General features: G+C 47.9%; 2 protein-coding genes across 2 annotated transcripts; one reads left to right on the top strand and one right to left on the bottom strand.

The window, feature by feature from the left end:
- Window positions 1-11,996: 11,996 nt before the first annotated feature.
- LOC103655139 (probable ribose-5-phosphate isomerase 2) lies at window positions 11,997-12,587 on the bottom strand. Its single transcript, XM_008681940.1, has one exon. The coding sequence runs from the start codon at window positions 12,585-12,587 to the stop codon at window positions 11,997-11,999; it is 591 nt and encodes a 196-aa protein (XP_008680162.1).
- A 7,291-nt stretch (window positions 12,588-19,878) lies between these two features.
- On the top strand, window positions 19,879-21,643 carry LOC100382214 (Galactolipase DONGLE chloroplastic). Its single transcript, NM_001174971.1, has one exon. It carries the CDS (start codon window positions 20,011-20,013, stop codon window positions 21,394-21,396), a length of 1,386 nt encoding a protein of 461 aa, NP_001168442.1. The 5' UTR covers window positions 19,879-20,010; the 3' UTR covers window positions 21,397-21,643.
- Window positions 21,644-24,493: the final 2,850 nt, after the last annotated feature.

Here is a 24,493-nt window from a genome sequence, read left to right on the forward strand (position 1 = left end):
AATGGGCTTGTGAATTGGGATCTCATGACATCGAGTTCCGACCTCGCACTGCCATCAAAACTCAAGCACTGGTTGATTTCGTATCAGAGTGGACTGAACAGCAAGTACCAGATAACCCAGAGACCGCAGAAGTATGGCGAATGTATTTTGATGGCTCGCTAAGGCTGCAGGGAGCAGGAGCAGGGATTCTCTTCACCACACCTGGAGGCGAGCACCTCAAATACGCCCTCCAGTTGCTATTTCCGGCCTCCAACAATGCAGCCGAGTATGAAGCTCTGATCCATGGATTGAACATCGCCATCTCATTGGGCATCAAGAGATTGATGGTATACGGAGACTCTCTGGTAGTCATCAGCCAGATAAACAAAGAGTGGGATTGTTCAAGCGATTCAATGGGAAAATATTGTGCTGCCGTCCGAAAGCTGGAAGATAAATTCGAGGGTCTGGAATTTCATCACGTAGAAAGAGGATCGGAACACAGCAGCCGATGTACTGTCCAAACTAGGATCCAGTCGAACTCAGGTCCCACCCGGAGTCTTTGTGCAAGAAATACTACAGCCGAGTATCTCAATGGATCAAGCAGAAGAGTGCAACATTATAGATCAACCCGAGTCAGACTCTGATGACTGGAGAAGGCCAATCATCAAGTATATAAAGAATGAAGAAGAACCAGATGACAAGAACTCGGTCGAGCGCATTGCCAGACAGTCGGCTCACTACACACTCATTGGGGAGACATTGTATAGAAGGGGTGCATCAGGCGTCCTCATGAAGTGCATCCTCCCGTCCACTGGGAAGCAACTTCTGGAGGAGGTCCATGCTGGGCAATGTGGAATACATGCAGCCTCCAGAACACTAGTCAGGAAGGTCTTCAGGTCAGGATTCTATTGGCCAACAGCAAAGAACGATGCAGCCGAGTTAGTTCAGAGGTGCGAAGCTTGCCAATACTTGTCAAAGCAACAACACCTGCCAGCACAGCAACTGCAGACCATACCAGTAACTTGGCCTTTCGCATGCTGGGGGCTGGATATGATTGGACCTTTCAAGAAAGCTCAAGGGGGATACACTCATGTATTGGTAGCGATCGACAAATTCACTAAATGGATAGAGTTCAAGCCCATTGCTTCTTTAACCTCTGCTAAGGCCGTGGAATTCATACAAGACATAATATTCAGATTCGGGATACCAAACAGCATAATAACTGACTTAGGATCCAACTTCACAAGTTCAGAATTATTCGACTTCTGCGAGCAAAAGAGCATTCAGATCAAGTATGCATCTGTAGCACATCCAAGAGCCAACGGGCAGGTTGAGCGAGCCAACGGGATAATACTGGAGGCACTCAGGAAAAAGGTCTTCGACAAGAATGAAAAGTTCGCAGGAAAGTGGATAAGGGAATTGCCCTATGTCGTTTGGAGCTTAAGAACCCAACCTAGCCGAGCCCTGCATGGAAACACTCCTTTCTTCATGGTCTATGGGTCGGAGGCAGTGCTACCCGCCGATCTCAAGTCTGGGGCGCCAAGGTTGATCTTCGAAAACATAGCAGAAGCCGAGGCCACCAGGCTGGAGGACATTGATGTACTTGAAGAAGAACGGCTAAATGCAGTAATCCAATCAGCACGGTACCAGCAGACTCTAAGGCGCTATCACGACAAGGTTGTACGACAACGATCCTTCTCAATAGGAGATCTCGTCCTCCGCCGAATTCTAACGGGGGAGGGACGGCACAAGTTATCGCCCTTATGGGAAGGACCCTTCATGGTAGCAGAAGTCACTCGGCCCGGATCGTATCGTCTCACTCAGATGGATGGCACAGAAGTCGGGAACTCCTGGAACATAGAACACCTCAGAAAGTTTTATCCCTAGCTGTATTTCAAAAACTGCCGGGACGACGACGTACTCTATAAAGTGGAAATATGTCATCAATAAAAAAGAGGTTTCAAAGATACTCAGTTTGTTTACGATTGACTTGCATTCTTACTTAACTCGGGGTGACCACTATGCCCTACTAACGGAGCAATCGACTTAAGTCGGCAACGACTTAAGGCGGTGCAACATGCTCACGCCTACTTAACTCGGGGTGACCACTATGCCCTACTAACGGAGCAATCGACTTAAGTCGGCAACGACTTAAGGCGGTGCAACATGCTCATGCCTACTTAACTCGGGGTGACCACTATGCCCTACTAAGGGAGCAATCGACTTAAGTCGGCAACGACTTAAGGCGGTGCAACATGCTCACGCTTACTTAACTCGGGGTGACCACTATGCCCTACTAACAGAGCAATCGACTTAAGTCGGCAACGACTTAAGGCGGTGCAACATGCTCACGCTTACTTAACTCGGGGTGATCACTATGCCCTACTAACGGAGCAATCGGCTTAAGTCGGAAACGACTTAAGGTGGTGCAACATGCTCACGCTTACTTAACTCGGGGTGACCACTATGCCCTACTAACGGAGCAATCGACTTAAGTCGGCAACGACTTAAGGCGGTGCAACATGCTCACGCTTACTTAACTCGGGGTGACCACTATGCCCTACTAACGGAGCAATCGACTTAAGTCGGCAACGACTTAAGGCGGTGCAACATGCTCACGCTTACTTAACTCGGGTGATCACTATGCCCTACTAACGGAGCAATCGGCTTAAGTCGGAAACGACTTAAGGTGGTGCAACATGCTCACGCTTACTTAACTCGGGGTGACCACTATGCCCTACTAACGGAGCAATCGGCTAAAGTCAGTGGCGACTTAAGCCGGTGCAACATGTTCATGCCTATGCAATTCAGGGTGACCACTACAAAAACAATCGACTTAAGTCAGAAAGTGACTTAAGGCGATCTGACGTAATTATGATTACTCATACAGGGATGACTTCTATATCCCGCAAACAAATTTCATAATCATCGCGCGTCATTTCACTACTGCAAATTTACGAACTGATGAATTCTTAAACAATAAGAGAGTAATTATATCATTCGAATGCTGAACTGATGTCCTCTAACAAATATTCGATCATGCTAACCGCGCGCTCAAAGCACGCAAAATGTTTCTCTATTTCGCAATATCTTTCTCAGGAGCGACCGACGAAGAAGGGCGACTCGAGGAATCAGGGGCAGCATTCACATCAGCCCTTATGTCTTCAGGAACAACCACGCCGGGTCTCCTCATCAAGATTTGTCCCGCCCGAATAGCCTTGTCCATGGCTCTGTCGCGCTGGGCTCTGAGAGTAACAGAAGTCTCTTCGGCAACCTTAGCAGCCAGTCGAGCAGTCTCTAACTCCTGGACAATGGATTTCTTGGAAGCTCGGAGTTCTTTGATGGTGGCATCCTTTGCTGATATCAACTGCTTGAGGCGGATCACTTCATCCGCGGATTCCTGCAGCTTACAACGTTGATTGTCCAATTCCTCCATTGTAAAGCGGTGACTCCTCTCCAAGATGATCAGCGAGTTGCTAGAATCACGATACAATCTGTCAAGATTGTCACGAGAAGCAGCAAGGATACGTTTTTCTTCCTACGAGCAAAAGTCAACTCCCTCAAAAACCAAGCAAGTAATAGGAACACAGCAAGGCAAAGCACAGTTTTGTAGATCACCTTTTCAGAATTGAGCTGAGCATGAAGAGAAGAACTCAGTGCATTGGCGTCATCCAAGGCAGCGGAGACCTGACCCAGTTCTGTTTGGCTCTGAGAGTACTTCTCCTCAAAGTCAGCGCACCGCCGGACCAATTCAGCCTGATCTCGGGAATGTTTTTCCTCAAGAGTTGAAATCTGCCGAGTCATTCCTAGCAGGAAATAATCAAACAAAAAGGGGTCAGAATGTAAAGCAGTCCGCAGTGAAGGCAAAGAGAAGCAAAAAAGCACTAACCAGCGTTGGTCGCCTTCAATTCAGAGATGCGATGTTGAAGTGAGACTGGATTCCAACATGCAAGAGACGAAGCTACTTCTGGGACGGAAGCACCCTGCAATCTCAGCTGGCTAGCCATCCCATCCACCAAAGCCTGATGAGGAGAACAGATGAGTGTAATGACAGCAGTTCATGCAATGTAAAAATCAAGCTAAAATACATCACAGTACCTGGAGGTTGGAAAAGAACGAAGGAATCCCCAAATCAGGAGAGATCAGTTGATAAGTAGGCGTAAGGCCACCACCCGAAGCAGCTTGCAACGAACCAGCAGGGATCAGCTCAGTACCTTCAACAGAGCCCAACACTCGGTCAGCGGGGACGCTGCCCTCTAAAGCGACTCCCTGGTCCAAGGTTTGGGCTACCACCATACAGCCAGAGTGTGGAGGAGATCCCGCATGAACGTCCATGGAAGTACAGGAGGGAGACCCCGCTCGGGCACCCTCGGGGGCTGGGTCATAGTTTGCACTGCCCACTTGAGCCGGATCATCCCCGGCAGCACCCTCGGGGGCTGGGCAGTGGCTTGCACTCCCCACCCGAGTCAAGTCATCCCCAGCGACATCCTCGGGGGCTGGGCATGTGTCAGCACCATCCTTGAGGTCCAAGTTCTCTGCAGTAGCCACCTCTAAGGTTGACGGGCCCTCAGCTATTTCCATGGGATCAGGACGATCCAAGTCAGTCTCCCGACCCTCGAGATCGCGCTCTAAGGTCGACGAGGCGCGGGATGACCTCAACCCAGCATCAGGCACGTCAGCGCAAACCTCCATTACACCATCATCCACTGGCTCCGATAACAAGTCCTCTGGGACCATATCCTCGAGAGTCTGATCAAAGTTGGCTAGGGACAGTTCTTGCAGACCAATGAGGGCAGACAAAGCAGGAGAGGGAACTCCACTACTTTCACCGCTGGCGATGAACTGCCGACTGTTTTTCCGAGTCAAAGGAATCTCATTTTCTTCCTCCTCGTCATCCACAGTGGGATCAGCAACAGATGGGGCACCCACATTGGGATCACCAGCGGATTGGGTACACCCATTGGGGTCAGCATCAGTAAATCCAGTCGCAGGCACTTCTTCAGTAGCAGGAACCGAGGTACCAGCGTCCTGATCAAAACTGGATACTCGCCGGAGGCGTCTTCTTTTCTTCTTCTGCTCATCAGCAGAAGGATCAGGCTGATTGGCTCGGCAAGGGCGCCTCGGGCGAGTACTGACAGGCTTCTGAGTATCCAAAGTTGTATCAGCCTCTGGGAGGGGCGCCACTACCAACGCCCCAGCAGGAGCAGCGTCGGAAGAATCCTCAGCCAGCAAATCAAGCATAGCACTTATCTCCGCATCACTAGGGTTCAAGGGCACCTCAAAATGGACCTGCCGTTCATCATCAGGAATCTCCCCAAGCGAAGCAACCAAGACACTAACTTCATCAGCAGAGGGTCGCACTCTAAGGCCCAAACTGCCATCAGTAATAGGTGGATTCGACACAAAAAGGGTGAAGGCTTTGGGAGGAGGCAGGTTCCAGGCCGAGTATGCCACTGGAGCACCAACATTTGACACTTTGCCCCTAAGGATCATCTCTAGTCGGCTCACCAAGTCTGCAGAGGGAATTCTTCTGTTAGTAACCCGAGTTGAGTCGGCTAGCCCTCGATACAGATAAGCTGGATAGGCCTGTCTTTCAATGGCTGAATATTCTTGAAAACAAAATCAGTAACCACGGCTTCGGCAGTCAGACCCCTCTCTTTCAGCAGTCCAACTTCAGCTAGCAACACACCTGCCTCAGCTACCTCCTGATCTGTGGGAGACTCGGTCCAGCTTGGGGTGCGAACGTCCGGCTGTCTTCTCGACCGGGAGGGGAGAGAATTCCCATAATTCTCAACTATGAACCACTCCAGGCGCCATCCCTTAATACTGTCCTTGAGAGGGATCTCGAGATATTCAGTTTTCCTCCCGCGGCGCATCTCCAAGCTGGCACCCCCAACCAACTGATGTTGTCCCCCGGCCATCCCAGGGCGACAATGATACAAGTATTTCCACAGACCGAAATGCGGCAGCACGCCAAGAAAGGCCTCGCATAAATGAACGAAAATGGAGATTTGCAGAATTGAATTGGGGTTCAAATGGGTCAAGTTAATATGGTAGAAATCAAGGAGACCGCGGAAAAAGGGAGAAATGGGAAGGCCAAGGCCGCGGAGAAGGAAAGGGGCGTAAACAACGGACTCATGGGTATCCTCGGTCGGAACAGTAAACCCATGGCAAATCCGCCAAGAACAGAGTTCCCGCGGAGGAAGAACCCCGATGGATACGAGGTGGAGAAGTTCAGGCTCAGAAATGACAGACATGTGGTTACCTGCGAAAGGCAACTGGCTGTTGGGGTCGATTGGAGGAATCACCACAGCAGATGAACTCGAGGTCTTCCTCTTGGGCGCCATCTCGATTCTATCAGCGAGCGGAGTGGGAGGCGAATAGCAGAGAGGATTCGGAAGCGAGAAAGCAAGAACTAGGGCACGGAAAGCAAAGGCGGCTAAAAGTGCAGCACTTATGGGATATTCTCGAGCCAGATACCGTTTCAAAAAGTGCCCAGTCATCACCCGGCGGTTATTTCCAAAACCCCAGCGTGCCACGTGGAAACCCGGCAGTTATCTCCAGAACACCGGTGCGCCACCTCATCACTCGGCCATCATCCTCAAAGTGGCTCGCGCGGCCTGCTATCACTCGGCGTTGCCTCCAAAACGCTGATTTCGTGTTCAGTCGCTCGACATTACCTCTAAAATGCTGACGTCGCCCTCCAGTCAGTCGGCGCTGCCTCCAAAACGCCGATTTCGTGTTCAGTCGCTCGGCATTACCTCTAAAACGCCGATGTCACCCTCCAGTCACTTGGCGTTACCTCTAAAACGCTGATATCGTATTCAATCACTCTGTGTTGCCTCTAAAACGCTGATATAGTGTTCAGTTGCTCGGCGTTGCCTCTAAAACGCCGACGTCGCCCTCCAGTCACTCGGCGTTGCCTCTAAAAAGCTAATATTGTATTCAGTCGCTCGGCAGTTATCTCTAAAACTCCGATATTGTGTTCAATCACTCAGCAGTTACTCTAAAAGCGCCGGCACCATCTACAAAGTTACTCGGTGGCTATTCCTAAAAGCATCAGTTTGATGCCCGAGTTATTCACTTACTCTCTCAAAGGAATTAGCCTCACAAATAAGCAGGACAGTCATTAAGGAGAAGCCAACATCATTCTTTCATTAGAAGGGAAGATAACAAACTTACAAATCAACTCTTTATGAGTTGATACTTCCCTACTACTACTAATACACTACACTATACTACTCTACACTACTAAATATTACTACATTATTCTAACTATACTATACTAATATCTAAAAGACCAGTGGCATCTAGCCACTGGCCCTGTTGCTGCCGCCGCCGCTGCCGCCCCTGGTGCTGCCCCTGCTGCTGCCGCCCCGGTTGCTGCCCCTGCTGCTGCCGCCGTCACCGTCCTTGCTGCCGCCGCCGCCGCCCCTGCCGCTGCCGTCACCGTCACCGTCGCCACCGTCGTCGTCGTCGTCGTCGTCGTCGTCCTCGCCGCCGCCGTCCGAGTCCTCCTCATCCGAGGAGTACTCCGACTCATCCGAGCCCTCGAGCCCGGAACGCTCGACGGCCCGGATGTACGTCCAGACCTCCGCCGCGAGCCCCTGGGAGTCGTCTGAGTCGTCAGACGACTCACGCAGGGGGATGGGAGCCGGAGACCCCTCAGACTCAGAGGAGAACTCCTCCTCTGAGTACTCCGAGTCACCAAACTCCTCCGATGGAGGAGTTGGCTCACGCTTGCGCTTGTTGTTCTTGCCCATGGTGGAAGCGGACGGGAGAGAAGAAAGGGAAGCAACAGAGAACAACGAAAGATGTGAAAAAGCCAGAGAGACAACAGCGTTATTTATAGAAGGAGAAGGCAACCGCTCACCTCCAACCGCGGTCACTGAACAGTCGCAAAGCATTCAATAAGCACTTCAACCCGTCTGAAGACACGTCAGGCGGCTGACGCCGTTTCACGCAACACAACACCCATTGGGACTCCAGTCAACAGCGCGGAGGATATGATTACACTCGCCGTCACATCACATTACTACTCAGAAGCAGCTAGCTAAAACACTCAGCGTACCAAGCCGTCCCTTGCCCACACCCATTGGGGGGGACGCCCAGGAATTATCAGTATATTTTTCAAAACGGTCACATCTGTGCAGGGCACGAAGTGAATACCTCAAGACAAAAATGAGATATCAGTAAGGATCAGAGGAAAGCCAAATATAGCCAGTGAAGTACAAAATATGGCCGACAGAAGCGACGTGAAGACTAGACAGAGAACGTCCATCAAACGTCCAATCAGTCGCAGAGCAAATAAATTGCACTACCTAGCAAGATATGGATGGATTGCGAACTCGGCTGCTAAAGACAAAATATATGCTAACCTCTGAAGCAAAATATTGATGACATAATGCTGACCTCCAAAGCATAATGCAAATAGCTTCATGCCAATTTCTACAAACAGAAAGGATAATTTTCAGCAAAGAGACACAAAAGGAAGACCTTCGAACGGATTATCCTCAAAAATCCATTTGAAGGTCGGGGGCTACACCCATTGGGTGCACCTCCGGTGCACCCCATGGATTATCATTCCAAGCCAAGATAGTGCCGACTTCTAAGGCGTGGGACAAGATTAAAAGGCCAACCCTCAACCAAAACGCAGGAGCACTAATGGAAATAATTTCTGGGGAAGACCTTCGAGCAGATTATTTTCTAAAAATCTACTCGAAGCTCGGGGGCTACACCCATTGGGTGCACCTCCGGTGCACCCAATGAAGTTCAGAATCCTACAAATTGAGATGCCGACTTCTAAGGCACAAGCACGAAACTAGGCTTCGGTCTACGAGTGATCAAAGCAGGAGAAGACAACAGGAAGTCATTTTCTTCAAATCACCTGCAAGCTGGACCTGGGATCTTTGGGCTGATTACCTCTAAATTAACCCAAAGATCGGGGGCTTGTGGGGGATAGATATCCCCCGGGTCCACTAAAAGAGTAAAAGACCTCACGAAAGGCCCAAGGGCCCAATAAATCGTAAGGTCATTCTTTCGTGGGCCTGGGGAGAGACAACCAGCAGAGCAGATCGACATGAGGCCGGATTGGTGCAAACCCGGACGACCCACAATGTCGAGCGAGTGACCGCAACAGAGATCCGACTTTCCCGCGCTGGAGCCCCCATGCAACGGAGCCATGCGAGGATAAGTCGGCAGAACTACATGGAGATAAACTCAAGCAGTTCACTATCTTTTAGCTACTCGTTGTTATCATATCCACATGTATTGCCCCACGGTCGAGTATATAAGGCCTAGGGGCACCCCTTCAGAACGATCGACACTATTACTTAGCCGCCCACATCAACTCTCTGCATTCTCAATCCAGAGAGCTCTTTTGTAACCTTGTCCTCCAAGCATACTCACCAGGACGTAGGGTGTTACGCATCTCTAAGCGGCCCGAACCTGTAAACCTTGTTCACTGTCCCTCGTGCAATCGGCACGAACCATTTTGCTACAGTTGTCGACACCGTCCTACTCCTAAAAACACCTTGAGGGGCAACCCCGGGTGTGCGGTCGGACCCAAAACACCGACAGTCTCCACATCATGCGTGGCCAACTTCTCCAACATTTTCTCATCACGTACTCCCTGACGGAAGGTCGTGATGATGGAAGCATCGGAAATGCGAGGTATAGTACCTCGCACCTTAGTGAAGCGGGAGATGACCGTCTAGAGGGTCTCCCCGGGCTCCTGCCTTACTGCATGGAGGTGGGCCTCCACACCGTGCTGCTGGTAAGCACTGGCGAAGTTCGCAACAAACCTTGCGCAGAGCTCTTCCCAGGAGTAGACTGACCCTGGGACGAGGTTCATGAGCCAAGTCCGGGCAGGACCAGACAAGGCAACATGAAAATATGTTGCCATCACAGCGGTGTTCCCACCGGCCGCTGTGATAGCGGTGACATACACCTGCAGGAACTCCGACGGATTTGACGTTCTGTCGTACTTTTCTGGCAGGTGTGGCCGGAACTTGGATGGCCATGAGGCCGCGCGGAGATGATCTGCGAGAGTGGCGCAGCCCACGCCGGCCAAGGGGACAGCCGTTGGGGACCGAGTGCCCATTGGTGTCTGCGGTGCTACCGAAGCGAAGTCTTGATCGAGGTTGGGGCCCTCGATGTTTCAGCGGCGCTCGCGCGCCCTTTCCAAAGAGATCCGGGCATCCTCTCCCACGCGCCAGCAGTTGAGTTCGGCCTGGAGGTCATTGGTCTGTGTGCCCCTTACTGAGGGTGAGCGCATAGACGCCAACGCCTCATGTTGGCGCCGGGATGACCGTGACCTCGACCTGGTCGAGGTAGAATGCGCCATGCCGAGCAGTCGGTCGACGTCGTCCCGCCACTACTTAATGGCCCCTGGTGAGGCCGTGGAGCTTGGAGGGTGACGCAGCAACTCCCTTGCTGCTGACAATGCTCCTGGGGCCGTTCTTGACAGAGTCCGGGATGTCTACGCTGTTGTATGCTGCCGTGCAGCGTGCACAGCAGCAATGCCCGGCACTGGGCGGTCGGAGACCTGTGGCGTGGAAGAAACAACTTCTTCCTCCACCAGGAAGTCCGTGGATGTCTCTGCGTGGTGCTCAATGATTTGCACCATCATGCTGAGCGAGGATGCAAGCAAAAACCTAAAGCCTAGCCCCTACCTGGCGCGCCAAATGTCGGAGAGAGAATTCTCCGGCGGGGTGGCGGAGTGCACCCGCCCTAAATCCTAAGATGAGGAAGGGGCTTAAGCGTTTTGCCTATCCTGCTAAGCGGACATGAAACACATGAACACGCGAGAGTTTTAGAGTGTGGTTCGGGTCGCCGGAGCGTAATACCCTACTCCACTGTGTATTGGATTGCTGTGGAAGCTTGAGAGTCTGAAGGAGGTTATGCATAAAGGTACTGAGCCCCGACATGTGGGCCCAGGGACATAATGGATATAGCACTTGGAGCTACAAATGTTCGTTGCTGGAGCAATCTTATCGCACCCTGACATCCGAGATCTGCGTATCCTCGGCGTGCAGGGGAAGCTTCTTGCATAAGGGATGGTGAGCACAGTGCACCGTATGGCACGGGCACACTGTTTGACAACAGACTGGACAGGCGCGCCGTCTGCCAGCGGAGTGGACAGGACGCATTAAATGCAGAGAGGGCACATCGTCTGTCAGCATGGCGGCAGGCGGCGCGTCCTCTCCGCAATAAATGCAGAGACCGTGCGGCTTTAGAGGCCTCACGTCAGGCCCCGCCCGTTGGCTTATGTCACGGGCCACAAGCCACGTGGCAGCAGCGGGTCTCCGCCTGAGCGGGGAGCGCAGGGCAAGGCCTGGACACGTGCCAGCACCGGACCCTTACTCATGCCGGGGTTCTCCCCGTCCCGGGACTTTGCTGTGCGTACAAGGGTTCGGTGTTCCTCTGGGGAGGTCCGGACCCAATGATGCATCTTGGGGTGTATTATCTCTCCTTGTCACATGGTGCCCCAAGACCTGCCCATGTGGTGGGGTCAGGTGCCGTTCTCCGTGTGGCCAGGAGACGTCGTACGTGTACAACGTCTTTATACTGTAGTAGAGGGTACCCCTGATTCAGGGTACCGACACTAGTAATGAAAGATTACACAAATCAAACACAACTAATAGCTAAGAAACAATGTAATCAACACATAAGATACCATATTTTTTTACCGTGGTTTTGGTGACTTGCCTGTCACCCCTAATCCATGTTGAGATGGATCCAATGCACTCAACCGCTCCTTTATTGAGACTCCACTTGTTCTCTTGAGCCAGAAGGTCAAAGAATCACTTGTACTCGATTCCACTAGAATTGCTTTTCACCGCTCCGATGAGGAAAGCACAAGCCCTCTCACAATCTTCCATTGTGGATTCTTCACAATCTTCTTGGAGAGCTCAATGGGGATCCTTCACCAAGTCATCTAGGAGGTGACAACCTTCAAAAGTAACAAGCCAATGACGATTGCTTGATGAACTTTCTAGTGTCTCAAGGATCAACAACTAGATGCAATGCACTAGACCTCTCTCCAACTCACTAGAATGCATTCCCAAGAAATGTGTGCGAGTGACATAGAGGTGCCGGCTCACACCCTCGGTCAGCTGCACCTTCTCCCTCGCATATCCACCTTCTTCGACGTGGGAAAAGTAGCTCAGGAACATGCCTTGTTCTACGATGCTGGTGATCTGAAGCAGACGGTCACTGATGTCGCGTAGGTCGCCGTGGATGTCGTCCTCGAAGAACATCTCGACGATGTAGCTGCCATTATTAGTGACAGAGGATTGTTCTGAGTCTTCTTCCTCCTTGGCAGCGGCGGTGGGAACAGACCTCAGCCTGGCGTGCAATCTAGGCAAGCCGTCGAAGTGGCCATGAATGAGGCCCAGCATGTGGAGCACGCCAAAGGGAATGACCTCGACAGGGTTGATGCCCATGCAGCCGAGACGCGACACGAGCTTGGACGCGTCGACGATGATGATGAAGTGGGTACCAACGCCCTCGATCAGCTTCTCGCGGAATAGCGAGCCGCCGTGACCCTTGACGATGGAGGCGATGAATCCACCCCTCTTTCTGTTGGTCTTTAGTGAAGAGGTCATGTTGTGGGCGTAGTAGGCACCACAGTTAATGACCACATCAAACACTTGGTGGGCATGTCGAAGGGTACATCCTCCTCTATGCTTGAGATAGCTGGTGCTGCATGGCGCGCTTGCAGATCGCCTGGCGCTCGTCCTACCGGAACCGTGCCACGAAGCAGCGGATGTAGGGGAAAAGGAAGTCGGCGACCACCCGCCCCTTGAGGATACCCAAGGGGAGGAGCTCCATCCGCAGAACGAATGCACGGTCGAACATGAACTCACACGCGTCCAGCAGAAACTCTGACAGTCACGGAGCAGGGTGCTCCACCATCATGTCCGCCAGCGACGAGCTCGCCACCGTTAGTAGCTGCAAACCCCATGCATGCTTCATCTAAACCCATCATCACTAGGGACGAAATGGATCGACATAGGCGCCATGGCTGCTTTGTTGCAACCTCTGGTCCCGTCTCTAGGAAGTTCGTGCGCCGCCATGGCCTCCACCTCATCAACAACGACACCGCCCGATTCCTGCTCGACACCTCCTTCTTCATCCAGTGTTTGGCGCCGACGGTGGTCGACGGACGGCATCAACCTGTCATCGGGCACAGTGGCCCTATTGGTGGCCTCACGGGTGGGCGTGAGGTAGGATTACTCGGATCTATCGTCGAAGGAGGAATTGCGTCTGCGTGTGGGCCGCTCGCCGCGACGGCCAGCAAGTGCACTGGCATCGGCTCCTGCCATGGCCTCATCGTGGTACGGCTCGTAGACGACGGGAGGATGCGACGGAGGGCTCGCCACGTCGTGGAACGGCTCGTCCACCTCCTCACCTTGCGGCAACAATAGCCTAGCGAAGCACCAGTCGAGTTAAGCCTCGGCCGCGTCGAACATCCGATTGAACTCGTTGAGGATGAGCTTGATGTCGAGAGTCATGGTGTTGGCAACTTGAAGCCGAGAATCAAATGCTCTGATACCACTTGTTAACAGCACCTCTCAACCAAACACTATATAATTGGATTCAATTATGATCTTAGTACAGGACCATGGGAAAGGAAAGTTGCAGCGAGCTAACGATTAATATGGAGAAGTAGAACTCTAGAAGATAGGAGGAAGAGACTAAAGAGGTAGAAACACAGTATGAAATGGATGTCTTCAGAATAATTCCTTGATGCCTATTGTTTGCGCAACTTCTCCATTTTATAGCAGAAAATATCCCCACATGCCACCTTTCAAGGGCCCACATGTCACCACATGGCAGTGTGCTGACATTTAGCTAGCTTGAGATGCGTATTGTAGTTGGTAGCTTGTGTGTTGTGATTATTTATACTAGCTAATCAAATTGTATAGGTGCTTTCTTGGGTGATACTAATCTTTTTTTTCTTTAGTATGTATTGTGGTTTTGTAGAAATTTTTTATATGCTATTCACCCCACTTTAGCCATCTACGTCCTATAATCTATGTTGTTTGTCACTTTAGGCACATTATTGCCGATGTGTAATCCTAATCGATGTCAATAAATGCTATTGAAATGATCCTACATAAAGTAGTAGGATGAGAGCATATAGATACATATGGACCTTTAGTATGCGTGCACATATTGAATCATGGTCATCCATCTTAGATGCAACGTGCTAGCTACAGCACATCTCCTTTCTATCATGTGTATAAAGAACACCCCTACCACGTGCACGCTTCTCTATGCAACAAAGACTTTGGCGAGTGTCAAAACGCACTCGGCAAATTAAGAATCGCAAAAAATACAAAAAATAGCAAAAATATTTAGGGCTCGTTTGGTAGAGCTTTGCTTCATGATTCTCTAGTTCCGAGAGTTGATTATCTAATAGAGTGATTCTGAGTGATTCTTTAGTAAAAATAAATCTATTTGACGAAAATCGTTTGACAATCTGTAAAATGATTCTTGAAGGGTTGGAGAGTAGGGAGTAGGTTGGGCGTGGGGAGAAACGAGTTTTTTGCTCTCACCTTCTAGTACAAAATAGAGAGTGATTCACTCTCCTCCCACCGTGGAGCATAGGGGTGGGCATTTTAAAACCGAAAATCGAACCCGAACCCGAACCGAACCCGAATAGACTGAATTGTTGGTCTATTCGGGTTTTCGGGTTCGGGTTCGGTTCCTAAATATGTTATATTTCGGGTATGGGTTCGGGTTCGGTTCCTAACCTTTAAAACCCGAATAGACCGAATAACCCGAAATATAAAAAAGCTCTGAATATGTGATGATATTATTATATGATTTATGAACTTATTAACCAAAAATAATGATATCATCTTAATAGTATATATATCTATGTATGCTGTTTTTTATAGTCACTTGTTGTAATAATAGTACTTCCAATTAATTAATCAGTGTATATATTTTAACAAAAGATACTAGCCTCTCTACTGTTCGAGTCTATTCGGTGGACCGAATAGACCGAACCGAAATTATGAGTCTATTTGGATTCTGTTCCTAAAATTATTTTGAAAATTTCGTTCTCATTTTTCAGAACCCAAAATTTCACGAACCCGAATAGACCGAACCGAATTTCCTAATAGACCGAATGCCCAGCCCTAGTGGAGCAGTTTTTTTTTTTTTGCTATTTGACTGCGCATGAGTGATTCTTGTTGGGAGTGAAGCTGTGAGTTTTGCCAAACGCCCCCCTAAATGCATATTGTGGAGCCAGCGACCAAAAGAGTATTCTGGTTTGTTGAGTCATGTAATGAAGGACCTATAATCAATTTGAATACATTAGCTGCCTATCACATGGTGCCAAAACTTTCAGAATAATTATCGTATAGTGACATGAGCAATGACACAACGTTTGTCCTTGCGCTTGGGCTTGCGCTGCCGCCCTGGGCCGGGGACGGGGAGCCACTTCGCAGGCGAGCGGCTCCTATCCTGTGACGCCCCGCCGCTGCCAGGCGAGGCTAGACCGGGGGCGGACCCACGTATTAGCCGGTTGATGGTGGCTAAAATTGTCTCCAGCAACGTCCCCTAAATTTGATCCCCTAAAAAAATATTCTTTGTCCTTTACAACACTCTCTAAAAGATTTTGTACTCTATATCTTCTTCATCTCCAGCAATATCCTCTAAATTCCATCCTCTATATCAACAGTGTACTAGATTTGACATTCTATATTATTTTTTACTACTCGTCACCATGTGAGCGTACAGACACAAAAAGGTGTACAGTGTATAGAGCACTCTCTACATATAGGGGACGCATGCCATCCTCTAAATTTTAGAGGACGCTTTAGAGTTTCTTGCTGGAGGGATAAAGGACCTGACCATCCTCTACATTTAGAGTACAGGATCCTTTACAGTCTCCTGCTGGAGACAGCCTAAGTCCGTAGATTTTACGGCAGAGGATCCTGTTGATTTCACAGAGGCCATCCGGAGCTAGAGAAGCTTGATGAAAAGAGAGTGAGCCTAGATAGAAAAAAAAAATATGAGGCCCATAGTCTAAACTCAACTGCAACAAAATGAATAGTATCACTATTTTCACTGTCAGTTATCGATTGTTACCAATAACAAGACAACGACTGTTATACAAGCAGACCTTAGACATAAGCATGCAAACAAGTATTTTAGTTCTTTAGATCATGGTCAACCATAGTTTGTTAGGGTTTTCTATAATGTTACACAGGTTGGTGGTGAAATGGTATACGTGTTAAATTCGACATACAATTAGATTATGATCTAACGGACCAGAAGGTTTACTTGCACGGTTGCACCTAAGGTATGCTTGCACGACAGTCGGCCCTAATAACAAATAACGATAACATTTTTTTTGAAGTAAATGGTGCTTTCTGGTGGTTATAACTTATCGCTACCGGTTTTTTATGTCACCGTAAAACTATGACCAGCATATCATGCATATAACCGTGCAAAGCATTGTTTTAGAGAGAAAAGAACTTGTCTTCCTTATTGAATTGGGCCACACACTAGTGGGCCTAATTCCAACACAACTTATCTACCCTTTAGAGCTGATTTGGTGATTAGGGATCCCTAGGGGATCCATGGGAGAGGAATTCCCTTGCAATTCAATTTTGAATAGCAAGATGATTTCTTCCCCTCGGGATCCCCGGTCACCAAATCAGCCCTTAGAGACAAAAGAACCTGCCTTCGGATCTTTACAACTAGGGCTGGAAAATAAGCTTGAGGCTCGCGAGCCGGCTCGAGCTCAGAGCGGCTCGCGACCCGAGCCAGTCTTTTGGGCTCGTTGTGGTAGCGAGGCGACCCGAGCCGGCTCGTTCCGGCTCGCAAGCTTCACCAAATTACTTAATATATAGAATAATGATGGATATTGGCTAATTTTATAGATAATCAGTTTGTTCCTTAGCATTTAATAATAGATATATGACAATTAATAATTTAGATTACTCATAATGATGAATGATATCTATATATTTTATATTCATATACTAATAATTTACTATATAATGCAATTATATATATCAGGTGTGGCTCGCGAGCCAAGCCAAGCTCGGTCAGCCACCAAGCTGCACCGAGCCGAGCCGAACTCGGCTCGTTTCCAGCCCTGTTTACAACTTCTTTAAAAAACAACAAAAAAACATCGATCAATATTGCATCGTATTCATCTTCAGGGATAATATTCAATAACAGTGTATAATGGTGTATATATATAATACTAACAATTTATGTTATTCGGCGCGGCCGGTCAAACACACTCATAGTGACGGCAAGAAAAGGTTCCGGAAAATAAAATAGGAACACGCCCGCGCCAGTGCACTCCGGCGACCACGATTTCGGCGGTCGCGTACGGCACGGCCGCGCGCGCGCGCGCGCTGTCCTCGCGTTGTGGCCGTGTGGTGCCGCGTACCGAGTAACAGCTGCGCGGCCTGCAGCACGAGCGGGGGTATAATTATTATTGGTGCTTCAGATGACGTCGCTCCTTTCGTCGTCGCGTTGTGGGCCCCGGCGCCTGCCTCACTCACTCACGGCACCGTTGGGCGGGCCTGGGCCTGGGCTACTACCGCGCCGGCCTAGAGCAACCGCAACGTGGAGCAACGGAAAGGCCCCTACCGACCACGCGCAGGTATTCTCACATGGGTCCCTGGCGTATCTGCAATTTACGTACCAGTAGTTTCTGAACCAGGACGGCTTCCACTTCTTCTTTCTTTTTTTGTCCTCGGATTCCAAAGTTGGAGGCAGTTTACACAACATTCTGATCACACTTTTGTTCTTTCTGAAAGTGATCTTGCTGAATGGATACTTGGATAGGCGTGAGCAGTTGGAGCTCACCGTCCATGGTTCTTAACAAACACCCTTGTCCCTTGGTACACGGTTTCACGTAGATTGGATAGAGCTGCATTCGAAAGCAGCCAATGCAAAAGTGGTGGTGAATGACACACTGAACGCTTTATTCTATGGAGATGATATTGTATTCTGATGAGCTAGAGAGTGAGAAGATATGTCATCCACACTTTATTCTTACAATGGTGTGTTATCCGTGTGTTAATTACAAACTTAATTCCCATGGCTTACATATATATAAAATATGAAACATGTATGTCTTTTTTTACATTAAATTTATTCCAAACGTGTACTCATATGTAACTGCTAAAGTTTCTATAAAGTTTCTAGAGGTTACAATTCAAGAAAAATGTACAAAATTTAATTCTTTAATTTTTTTTAATATTGTCGAAGGCAGTGATTTACATTTAGGCGTGTTTGGCATGGCTTTGGAACAAAACTCCAAGCAGGATCTGGCTAGAGCCTGCCAAACACCATAGCTTAAGAGTTGCAAATTCTATAGAGTTTTCAGAGCCACGGTACAAATTTTTTGAGTACCTGTTTTGCTGCTGCTCTGAAATTTCTAAAAAAACAACCTAAACATGGAGTCTGGAGTTATTTATCCGCCACTGGTTACGAGAAACCAATCAAAACTCTCTAGAGCAGAGCTGCTCCACCCAGAGTTTTGAAATAGAGCTGCTCTAGAGTGGAGCAGAGCCTTGCCAAACACGTCCTTAAACCAAAAGTAAACACACAATAAAAAATATATTATGGTTTTTCTTGTTTTGGCAACATACAATTTGTACTCTCTCTTTTGTACTATAAGATATTTTGGCTTTTCTAAATACATAGTTTTAATAGATGTTGGAGGCCTTCTTCTATCGAAGGTCCTCAAACCACGAACTCAATAATTGTTGTCTACCTTGTTCTATATGTTGTGGGGCTAATGTCGAAGGTAAGCTTCGGCCAAATCTACCGACGCACATGAACTCTAAGGAGAAGAAGCTTCGGGCAAACACTATGTACGCATACTCCATGAAGCTAAATAAAATCACAAGAAACTTTCGAAGCCCAAAAGTTCAGGACGTGAGAAGGAAAGGACAACATTGTCATCGGTATGTATGATAGTTTAAATGTATATGTTATAGGACAGAGTTGTAAATTCGCTAAAGTTGTACTCTGCGACTATAAATAGATGAACAGTGGCATGCATTAGTTACATGATTTTTTCCTTTCCTCAATTGGAATCAGGCCCACTGCTCTTCATACGAAGTTGTATCTTTCTCTCTTTCTCCTTATTATAAGGTACTTATGTAGACCTTTGATTAATAAAGAAAGAGGAAACCTTACATAACATTGTTCTCTATATATTTAAATTGTATGATTGTTGAGTGTACCTTGGTTCAACATCATTTATGTTTCTGTTTTAAATACTTCATTTGTTTATCTATCCCTTCATCTTTTCCTTGCGTATCAAGCTTCTCTCTGGAGATGATAGAACAACATGGTGAAAATGAAGCTCAATTTCACTATGTTGCCTTGATTTGTAATACTTTCAGGGGATTAAAATCAAATGTCAACAATACATGTATGTATAGTGTATATATCTTATAATTTGGAAAACGGGAATAAGGAGGAGCGTTCGTGAATTGAATAAAAATGAAGCAAGTTTGTACGCGTTGGCAAAATCTAGAAAATGTGCATTTCGCTACAATTTTATTCCTTACGAACAATAGTACTGCTCCAAGTCAATTGTTTGAGAAAACAAAACACATTAAAGCTTGAGCTTTAAATGGTCAGAGTTCATGGACCTAAATGCAAATCTGAAGGAAAAAATAGAGTGAAAAAGGAAAGGAGAGGGCACCAGTTCCACGCTGCTCCACCTCCGGTCAAATCCCCGGGCGCAAACGTGCAAGATGTGCTTTGTTCTCTCGCTTTCCAATTAGCCAACACGTCTCGCGAGAAAACGGATACACACACACACACCCGTTGTCGGTCCCCTCCTCTCCCATATAAAGGCTCGGGAGCCTCCTTCACCTCCAGCTCTAACTGCCAAACTCCGACCTCGCTCTCTGACGTCGTCGTCTCTCCTTATTTGGATCTCTCTCCCAGAGCTCACAACAAATCAACCGTGTGCAGCTGCTGCAGAACCAGAGAAGCTGCACCCTATCGATCGATCAGCAGCAGCTAGCAATGGCGGTACACCTCCCGGTACCTCAGCCTTCTTCTGGCCTATGCGCGAAACCCCAGCAGCAGCGGGGCAATGCCTCCACCGCGGCGGCGGCGGTGGCCACGCCGCCCTCCACATTCGCTCCGCAGACCACACGGCTGTCGGCTCCGACCATCGCGCTGAACATCAGACACACGACGACGCCGGCAGCGCCGCCGGTCGTCGTCATGACCGAGAGAGTGGCGAAGAAGCAGAACGAGGAGACGACGGCGACGCTGGCGAGCATGTGGCGGGAGATTCAGGGCGCCCGCGACTGGGCCGGCCTGGTGGAGCCGCTGCACCCGCTCCTCCGCGCCGAGATCGTCCGGTACGGCGAGCTCGTAGCCGCCACGTACAAGGCGTTCGACCTCGACGCGTGCTCCAAGCGCTACCTCAACTGCAAGTACGGCAAGGCCAGGATGCTCGAGGCCGTCGGCATGGCCGGCGCCGGGTACGACGTCACCAGGTACATCTACGCCGCGCCGGACATCGCGCTCCCCGGCGCGGCCGGGCCGTGCCCGAGCCGGTGGATCGGGTACGTGGCGGTCGCGTCCGACGAGACGGCGCGCCGGCTCGGGCGCCGCGACGTCGTCGTCTCCTTCCGCGGCACGGTCACCGGTTCCGAGTGGGTGGCCAACATGATGAGCTCCCTCGAGCAGGCCAGGTTCGATCCGGCGGACCCGCGCCCCGACGTGAAGGTCGAGTCGGGCTTCCTCTCCGTCTACACCTCCGACGACGCCACCTGCCGCTTCACCTACGGCAGCTGCCGAAACCAGCTGCTTTCCGAGGTCACTCGCCTCATCAGCAAATACAAACACGAGGAGATGAGCATCACGCTGGCCGGCCACAGCATGGGCAGCTCCCTCGCCCTCCTCTTGGGCTACGACCTTGCCGAGCTCGGTCTCAACTGCGACGGTTGCGGCGACACCGTGCCGATCACCGTCTACTCCTTTGCTGGCCCGAGGGTTGGCAACACTGGGTTCAAGAATCGGTGTGATGAGCTCGGGGTGAAGGTGCTAAGGGTGGTAAATGTCAATGACCCTATCACCAAGTTGCCCGGCATCTTCTTGAACGAGAACTTCTTCGGGGCCGGCAGGTTGGAGCTTCCATGGAGCTGTGCCTGTTACACGCATGTCGGTGTCGAGCTTGCCCTGGATTTCTTCAAGGCGAGAGATCCTGCTTGTGTGCATGACCTAGAGGCCTATATAGGGTTGCTCAAGTGCCCTAACAAGGTTGCAGTGGTGAAAAACGACGGGGAGCATGTTTTGAGCAAGGCAATGAAGTTTGTGCTTCAACACAGTTTTGATACTTGGAGATGGCAAATGGCCGCAATCCAAGTTGGTGAGTTAGTGCAAGCCATTGGGTTGTAGATTGATTGATACAGGGGTCCAATTTCATTCCCATTTTTTGTGGGGGATATGAAACATAGATGCCCTTGTAAATTCATTCATCTTGTCGGTAAAACGAGGTAGAGAAGAGTGGAAATTAAGGGGGGAAACTCGGAATTGTACATGAAAGGTAACAAAAACAATCAAAAGAAATACTGATCATAGTTAATACATATACTCGGAATTGCTAATTTCTAGCCATCACAAATTGTTTAAACAGCATTCTAGTATAACGAAGCTTTGTACTGTTGGTCCTACTACGCCTATTTTCACTCGCATAAGATCATGAAATTCACGAACTTCACAGGTGCCTTCTTAAACTGTGGCAGTGTTAACCTATTTATACACTTGGGACTTGTTTAAGCCAGCCACCAGGGGTAAAATATATTTGCACTAGCGCCAGTGTAAAAGCATTTTTAGAGGTGGTTGGTTTAAGCCAACCACTGATATAAGTTCTTTTACACTGGCATATTATTTAAAGGTTTGTAAAGGACCGGTGAGATCATCAGAGGGGGTGAGAGAGTCAATCAAATTTTGCGGCTAAAAACTGAATTTGATCGCTTCACTTCAATCGAGATGAAGAATGTGTTCGCAGTTTGCCTCTGGAAATTGGTTTCTAGAGGTAATTTAGTTGCATAACCGCTAAATAGTTATCTTTAAAAAAATTATTGCCACATATTTTCCGCCAGAGGAGGCAATTCCATTTAAAATTCGAATAAACCAAACATACATCACAAGCAATTATGTTTCCATGCATGACAAAAACAATATTTACTTCGTTCTACCATAAGCATCAAACGAAGTATATACAGCAAAGTTTTCAACTCATAAGTTCTTATCTAATAACCATTTTTTATTTAATTCTAGCCAAGAAAAATCTACAAAATCTCGTTACATTCGTTGAGCTAATATAGAGGTATTATAATTGTATTTTCCTTTAAAGTGAATTATTTCTCTCCTGATAAACCTGCACATGTCCTTGCATATGTTCATGAGTTTCTATTGAGGTATTTTTTTCTGTTAGACGCCACTTGTATACCTACAAACTAAATTTACAGTCATCATATATTTACGAGTGATCAATACATTTGCATCAATGATGCCAAAACATCACATATGATCTCACACCTGGTTTTTTCGACAAAACCGAATGTCCACTGTAAATGCAATCGGATCGAGAATCACATATATAGCTACTTCATGCAGCAGATTATACCAAAACACATGATTTATTAATATTGTAACCAAGCATTTGTTATATAACCACGATATCATATGTCAATCCACCAGTAGACTCTCTGTAGTCGACTTGTTGATCACAGAAACTCATCATAATACTAGAACTCTTGGGTCTACACATAGTTGAGCTACAGATAGAAAATTGAAGTTTAGAGATTCAACTAAAAGTACATTTGATATGGAATGGTCATTTAAAATAGCAATTTTACCCAAACCTTAAACCTTTCCATTGCGGTTATCTCCAAAAGTGATGCTATCATAATTTGAACAACCTTCCTAACTCATTTGGGTGAACATCCTCATATCCCCGGTCATATGTTGAGTACAACCACTATCCAACACCCAATGATTTCCTCCGCCTTGTAATTTACCTACAAAAGGAAATCAATCTCTTTTAGGTACCCAAATTTGTTTGGGTCCTTGGATGTTAGTGACCAAGGTCTTTGGCACCCAAATGGCTTTCTTTTTGGTACCAACAATTGAAGTGCCAACAAACTTAGCATGAACACCTTTTGCATTATGTGAAAGAACATAGCAATGATCAAAACAAGATGAGGATACATTATTGGATTTGAGACAATTCTTCTTGACATGTCCCTTCTTGTGACACTTGTGACACACTTTGTCACATTCTTTCACAAACATGGTCTTTTGCTTCACAAAGGCATTCTTTCCTTTCTTAGGAACATACCCATGACCCTCATGATTAGTGAGCACCGTTGTCTTCCCAATATAAAATCCAACTTAGCCTTTCCACCATAGGCCTTTTCTAAGTCATGAGTTAGAGCATTTACTTTCCCTGCCAAGGCTTCATTCTAACCAATTATTTGTGATTCATCAAAACCAAAATTATCATTCACAAGAGAGATTTTGCATTTATCACAAATAAAACTAGTAGGTTGTGGTTCACTTGTAGAACTATCAAGAAAGTCACAAGTGATTCCAACATCCTCGGTGACCACCACAACTTCATGCACAAGAGATGAGTTTTGAGCCTCCACAAGCTTCTCACAACTCTCTTTTAGATTGTTGTGGGAGGTCTTGAGCTACTCAAAAGACACTTGAAGGTTTTTGTATAATTTCTTCAAGGTCCTAAATTTTTCTTTTTCTTTGTGCATGTAGTCATCGGCCTCACCAAACATTCTAACAAGATCATCATATGAATATCCATCATCATCAATATCATCATCTAGAACATTTAAATTGGTTATGATTTTTACCTTAGCATCACCTTTTGCCATGAGACAATGAGGAGATGAGAGAAGTGAAGGAGCCTCCTTAATAGCGATTCTGACATTTAGTTTGGATGAGGAATTATCATCATCATCCGAGCTAGCATCCGAATCCCATTCAACTAGATAGGTTTTGCCATCCTTCTTGTGATAGAACTTCTTCTTCTTTTTTATCATCTCCATCCTTGCCCTTGTTCTTCTTGCTTGGACAATTCATGGCAATGTGACCGGGTTTCCCGCACTCAAAACATTTTCTATCATTAAAAGCATTTCTTCTTGATGTTTGGCCCCTTCTAGGTTGACCCTTCTTCTTCCTCATGAATTTGTTGAATTTCATCACAAAGAGAGCCAACTCTCATCACTTTCACTTCCATTTTCTTCATCTTCACTTTCTTTCTTTTCAATTGCCTTGGAAGCTTTAGCTTTGAGAGCTATTGATTCACCTTTCACTTTCTTAGCCAAACTCATAGTGTCACACCCGGTTTTGGAAGGTAAACCGAATACGAACCATGTACGTGCCAGGATCAGAACTCATGTACACAGTGTTTACATAATTGGACATCATCACACAATGCTCGAATTAAATAACGGAAAGGTACTTAATTACA

Source organism: Zea mays, chromosome 4, assembly GCF_902167145.1.
Source record: "Zea mays cultivar B73 chromosome 4, Zm-B73-REFERENCE-NAM-5.0, whole genome shotgun sequence".
Classification (NCBI taxonomy): Eukaryota; Viridiplantae; Streptophyta; class Magnoliopsida; order Poales; family Poaceae; genus Zea; species Zea mays.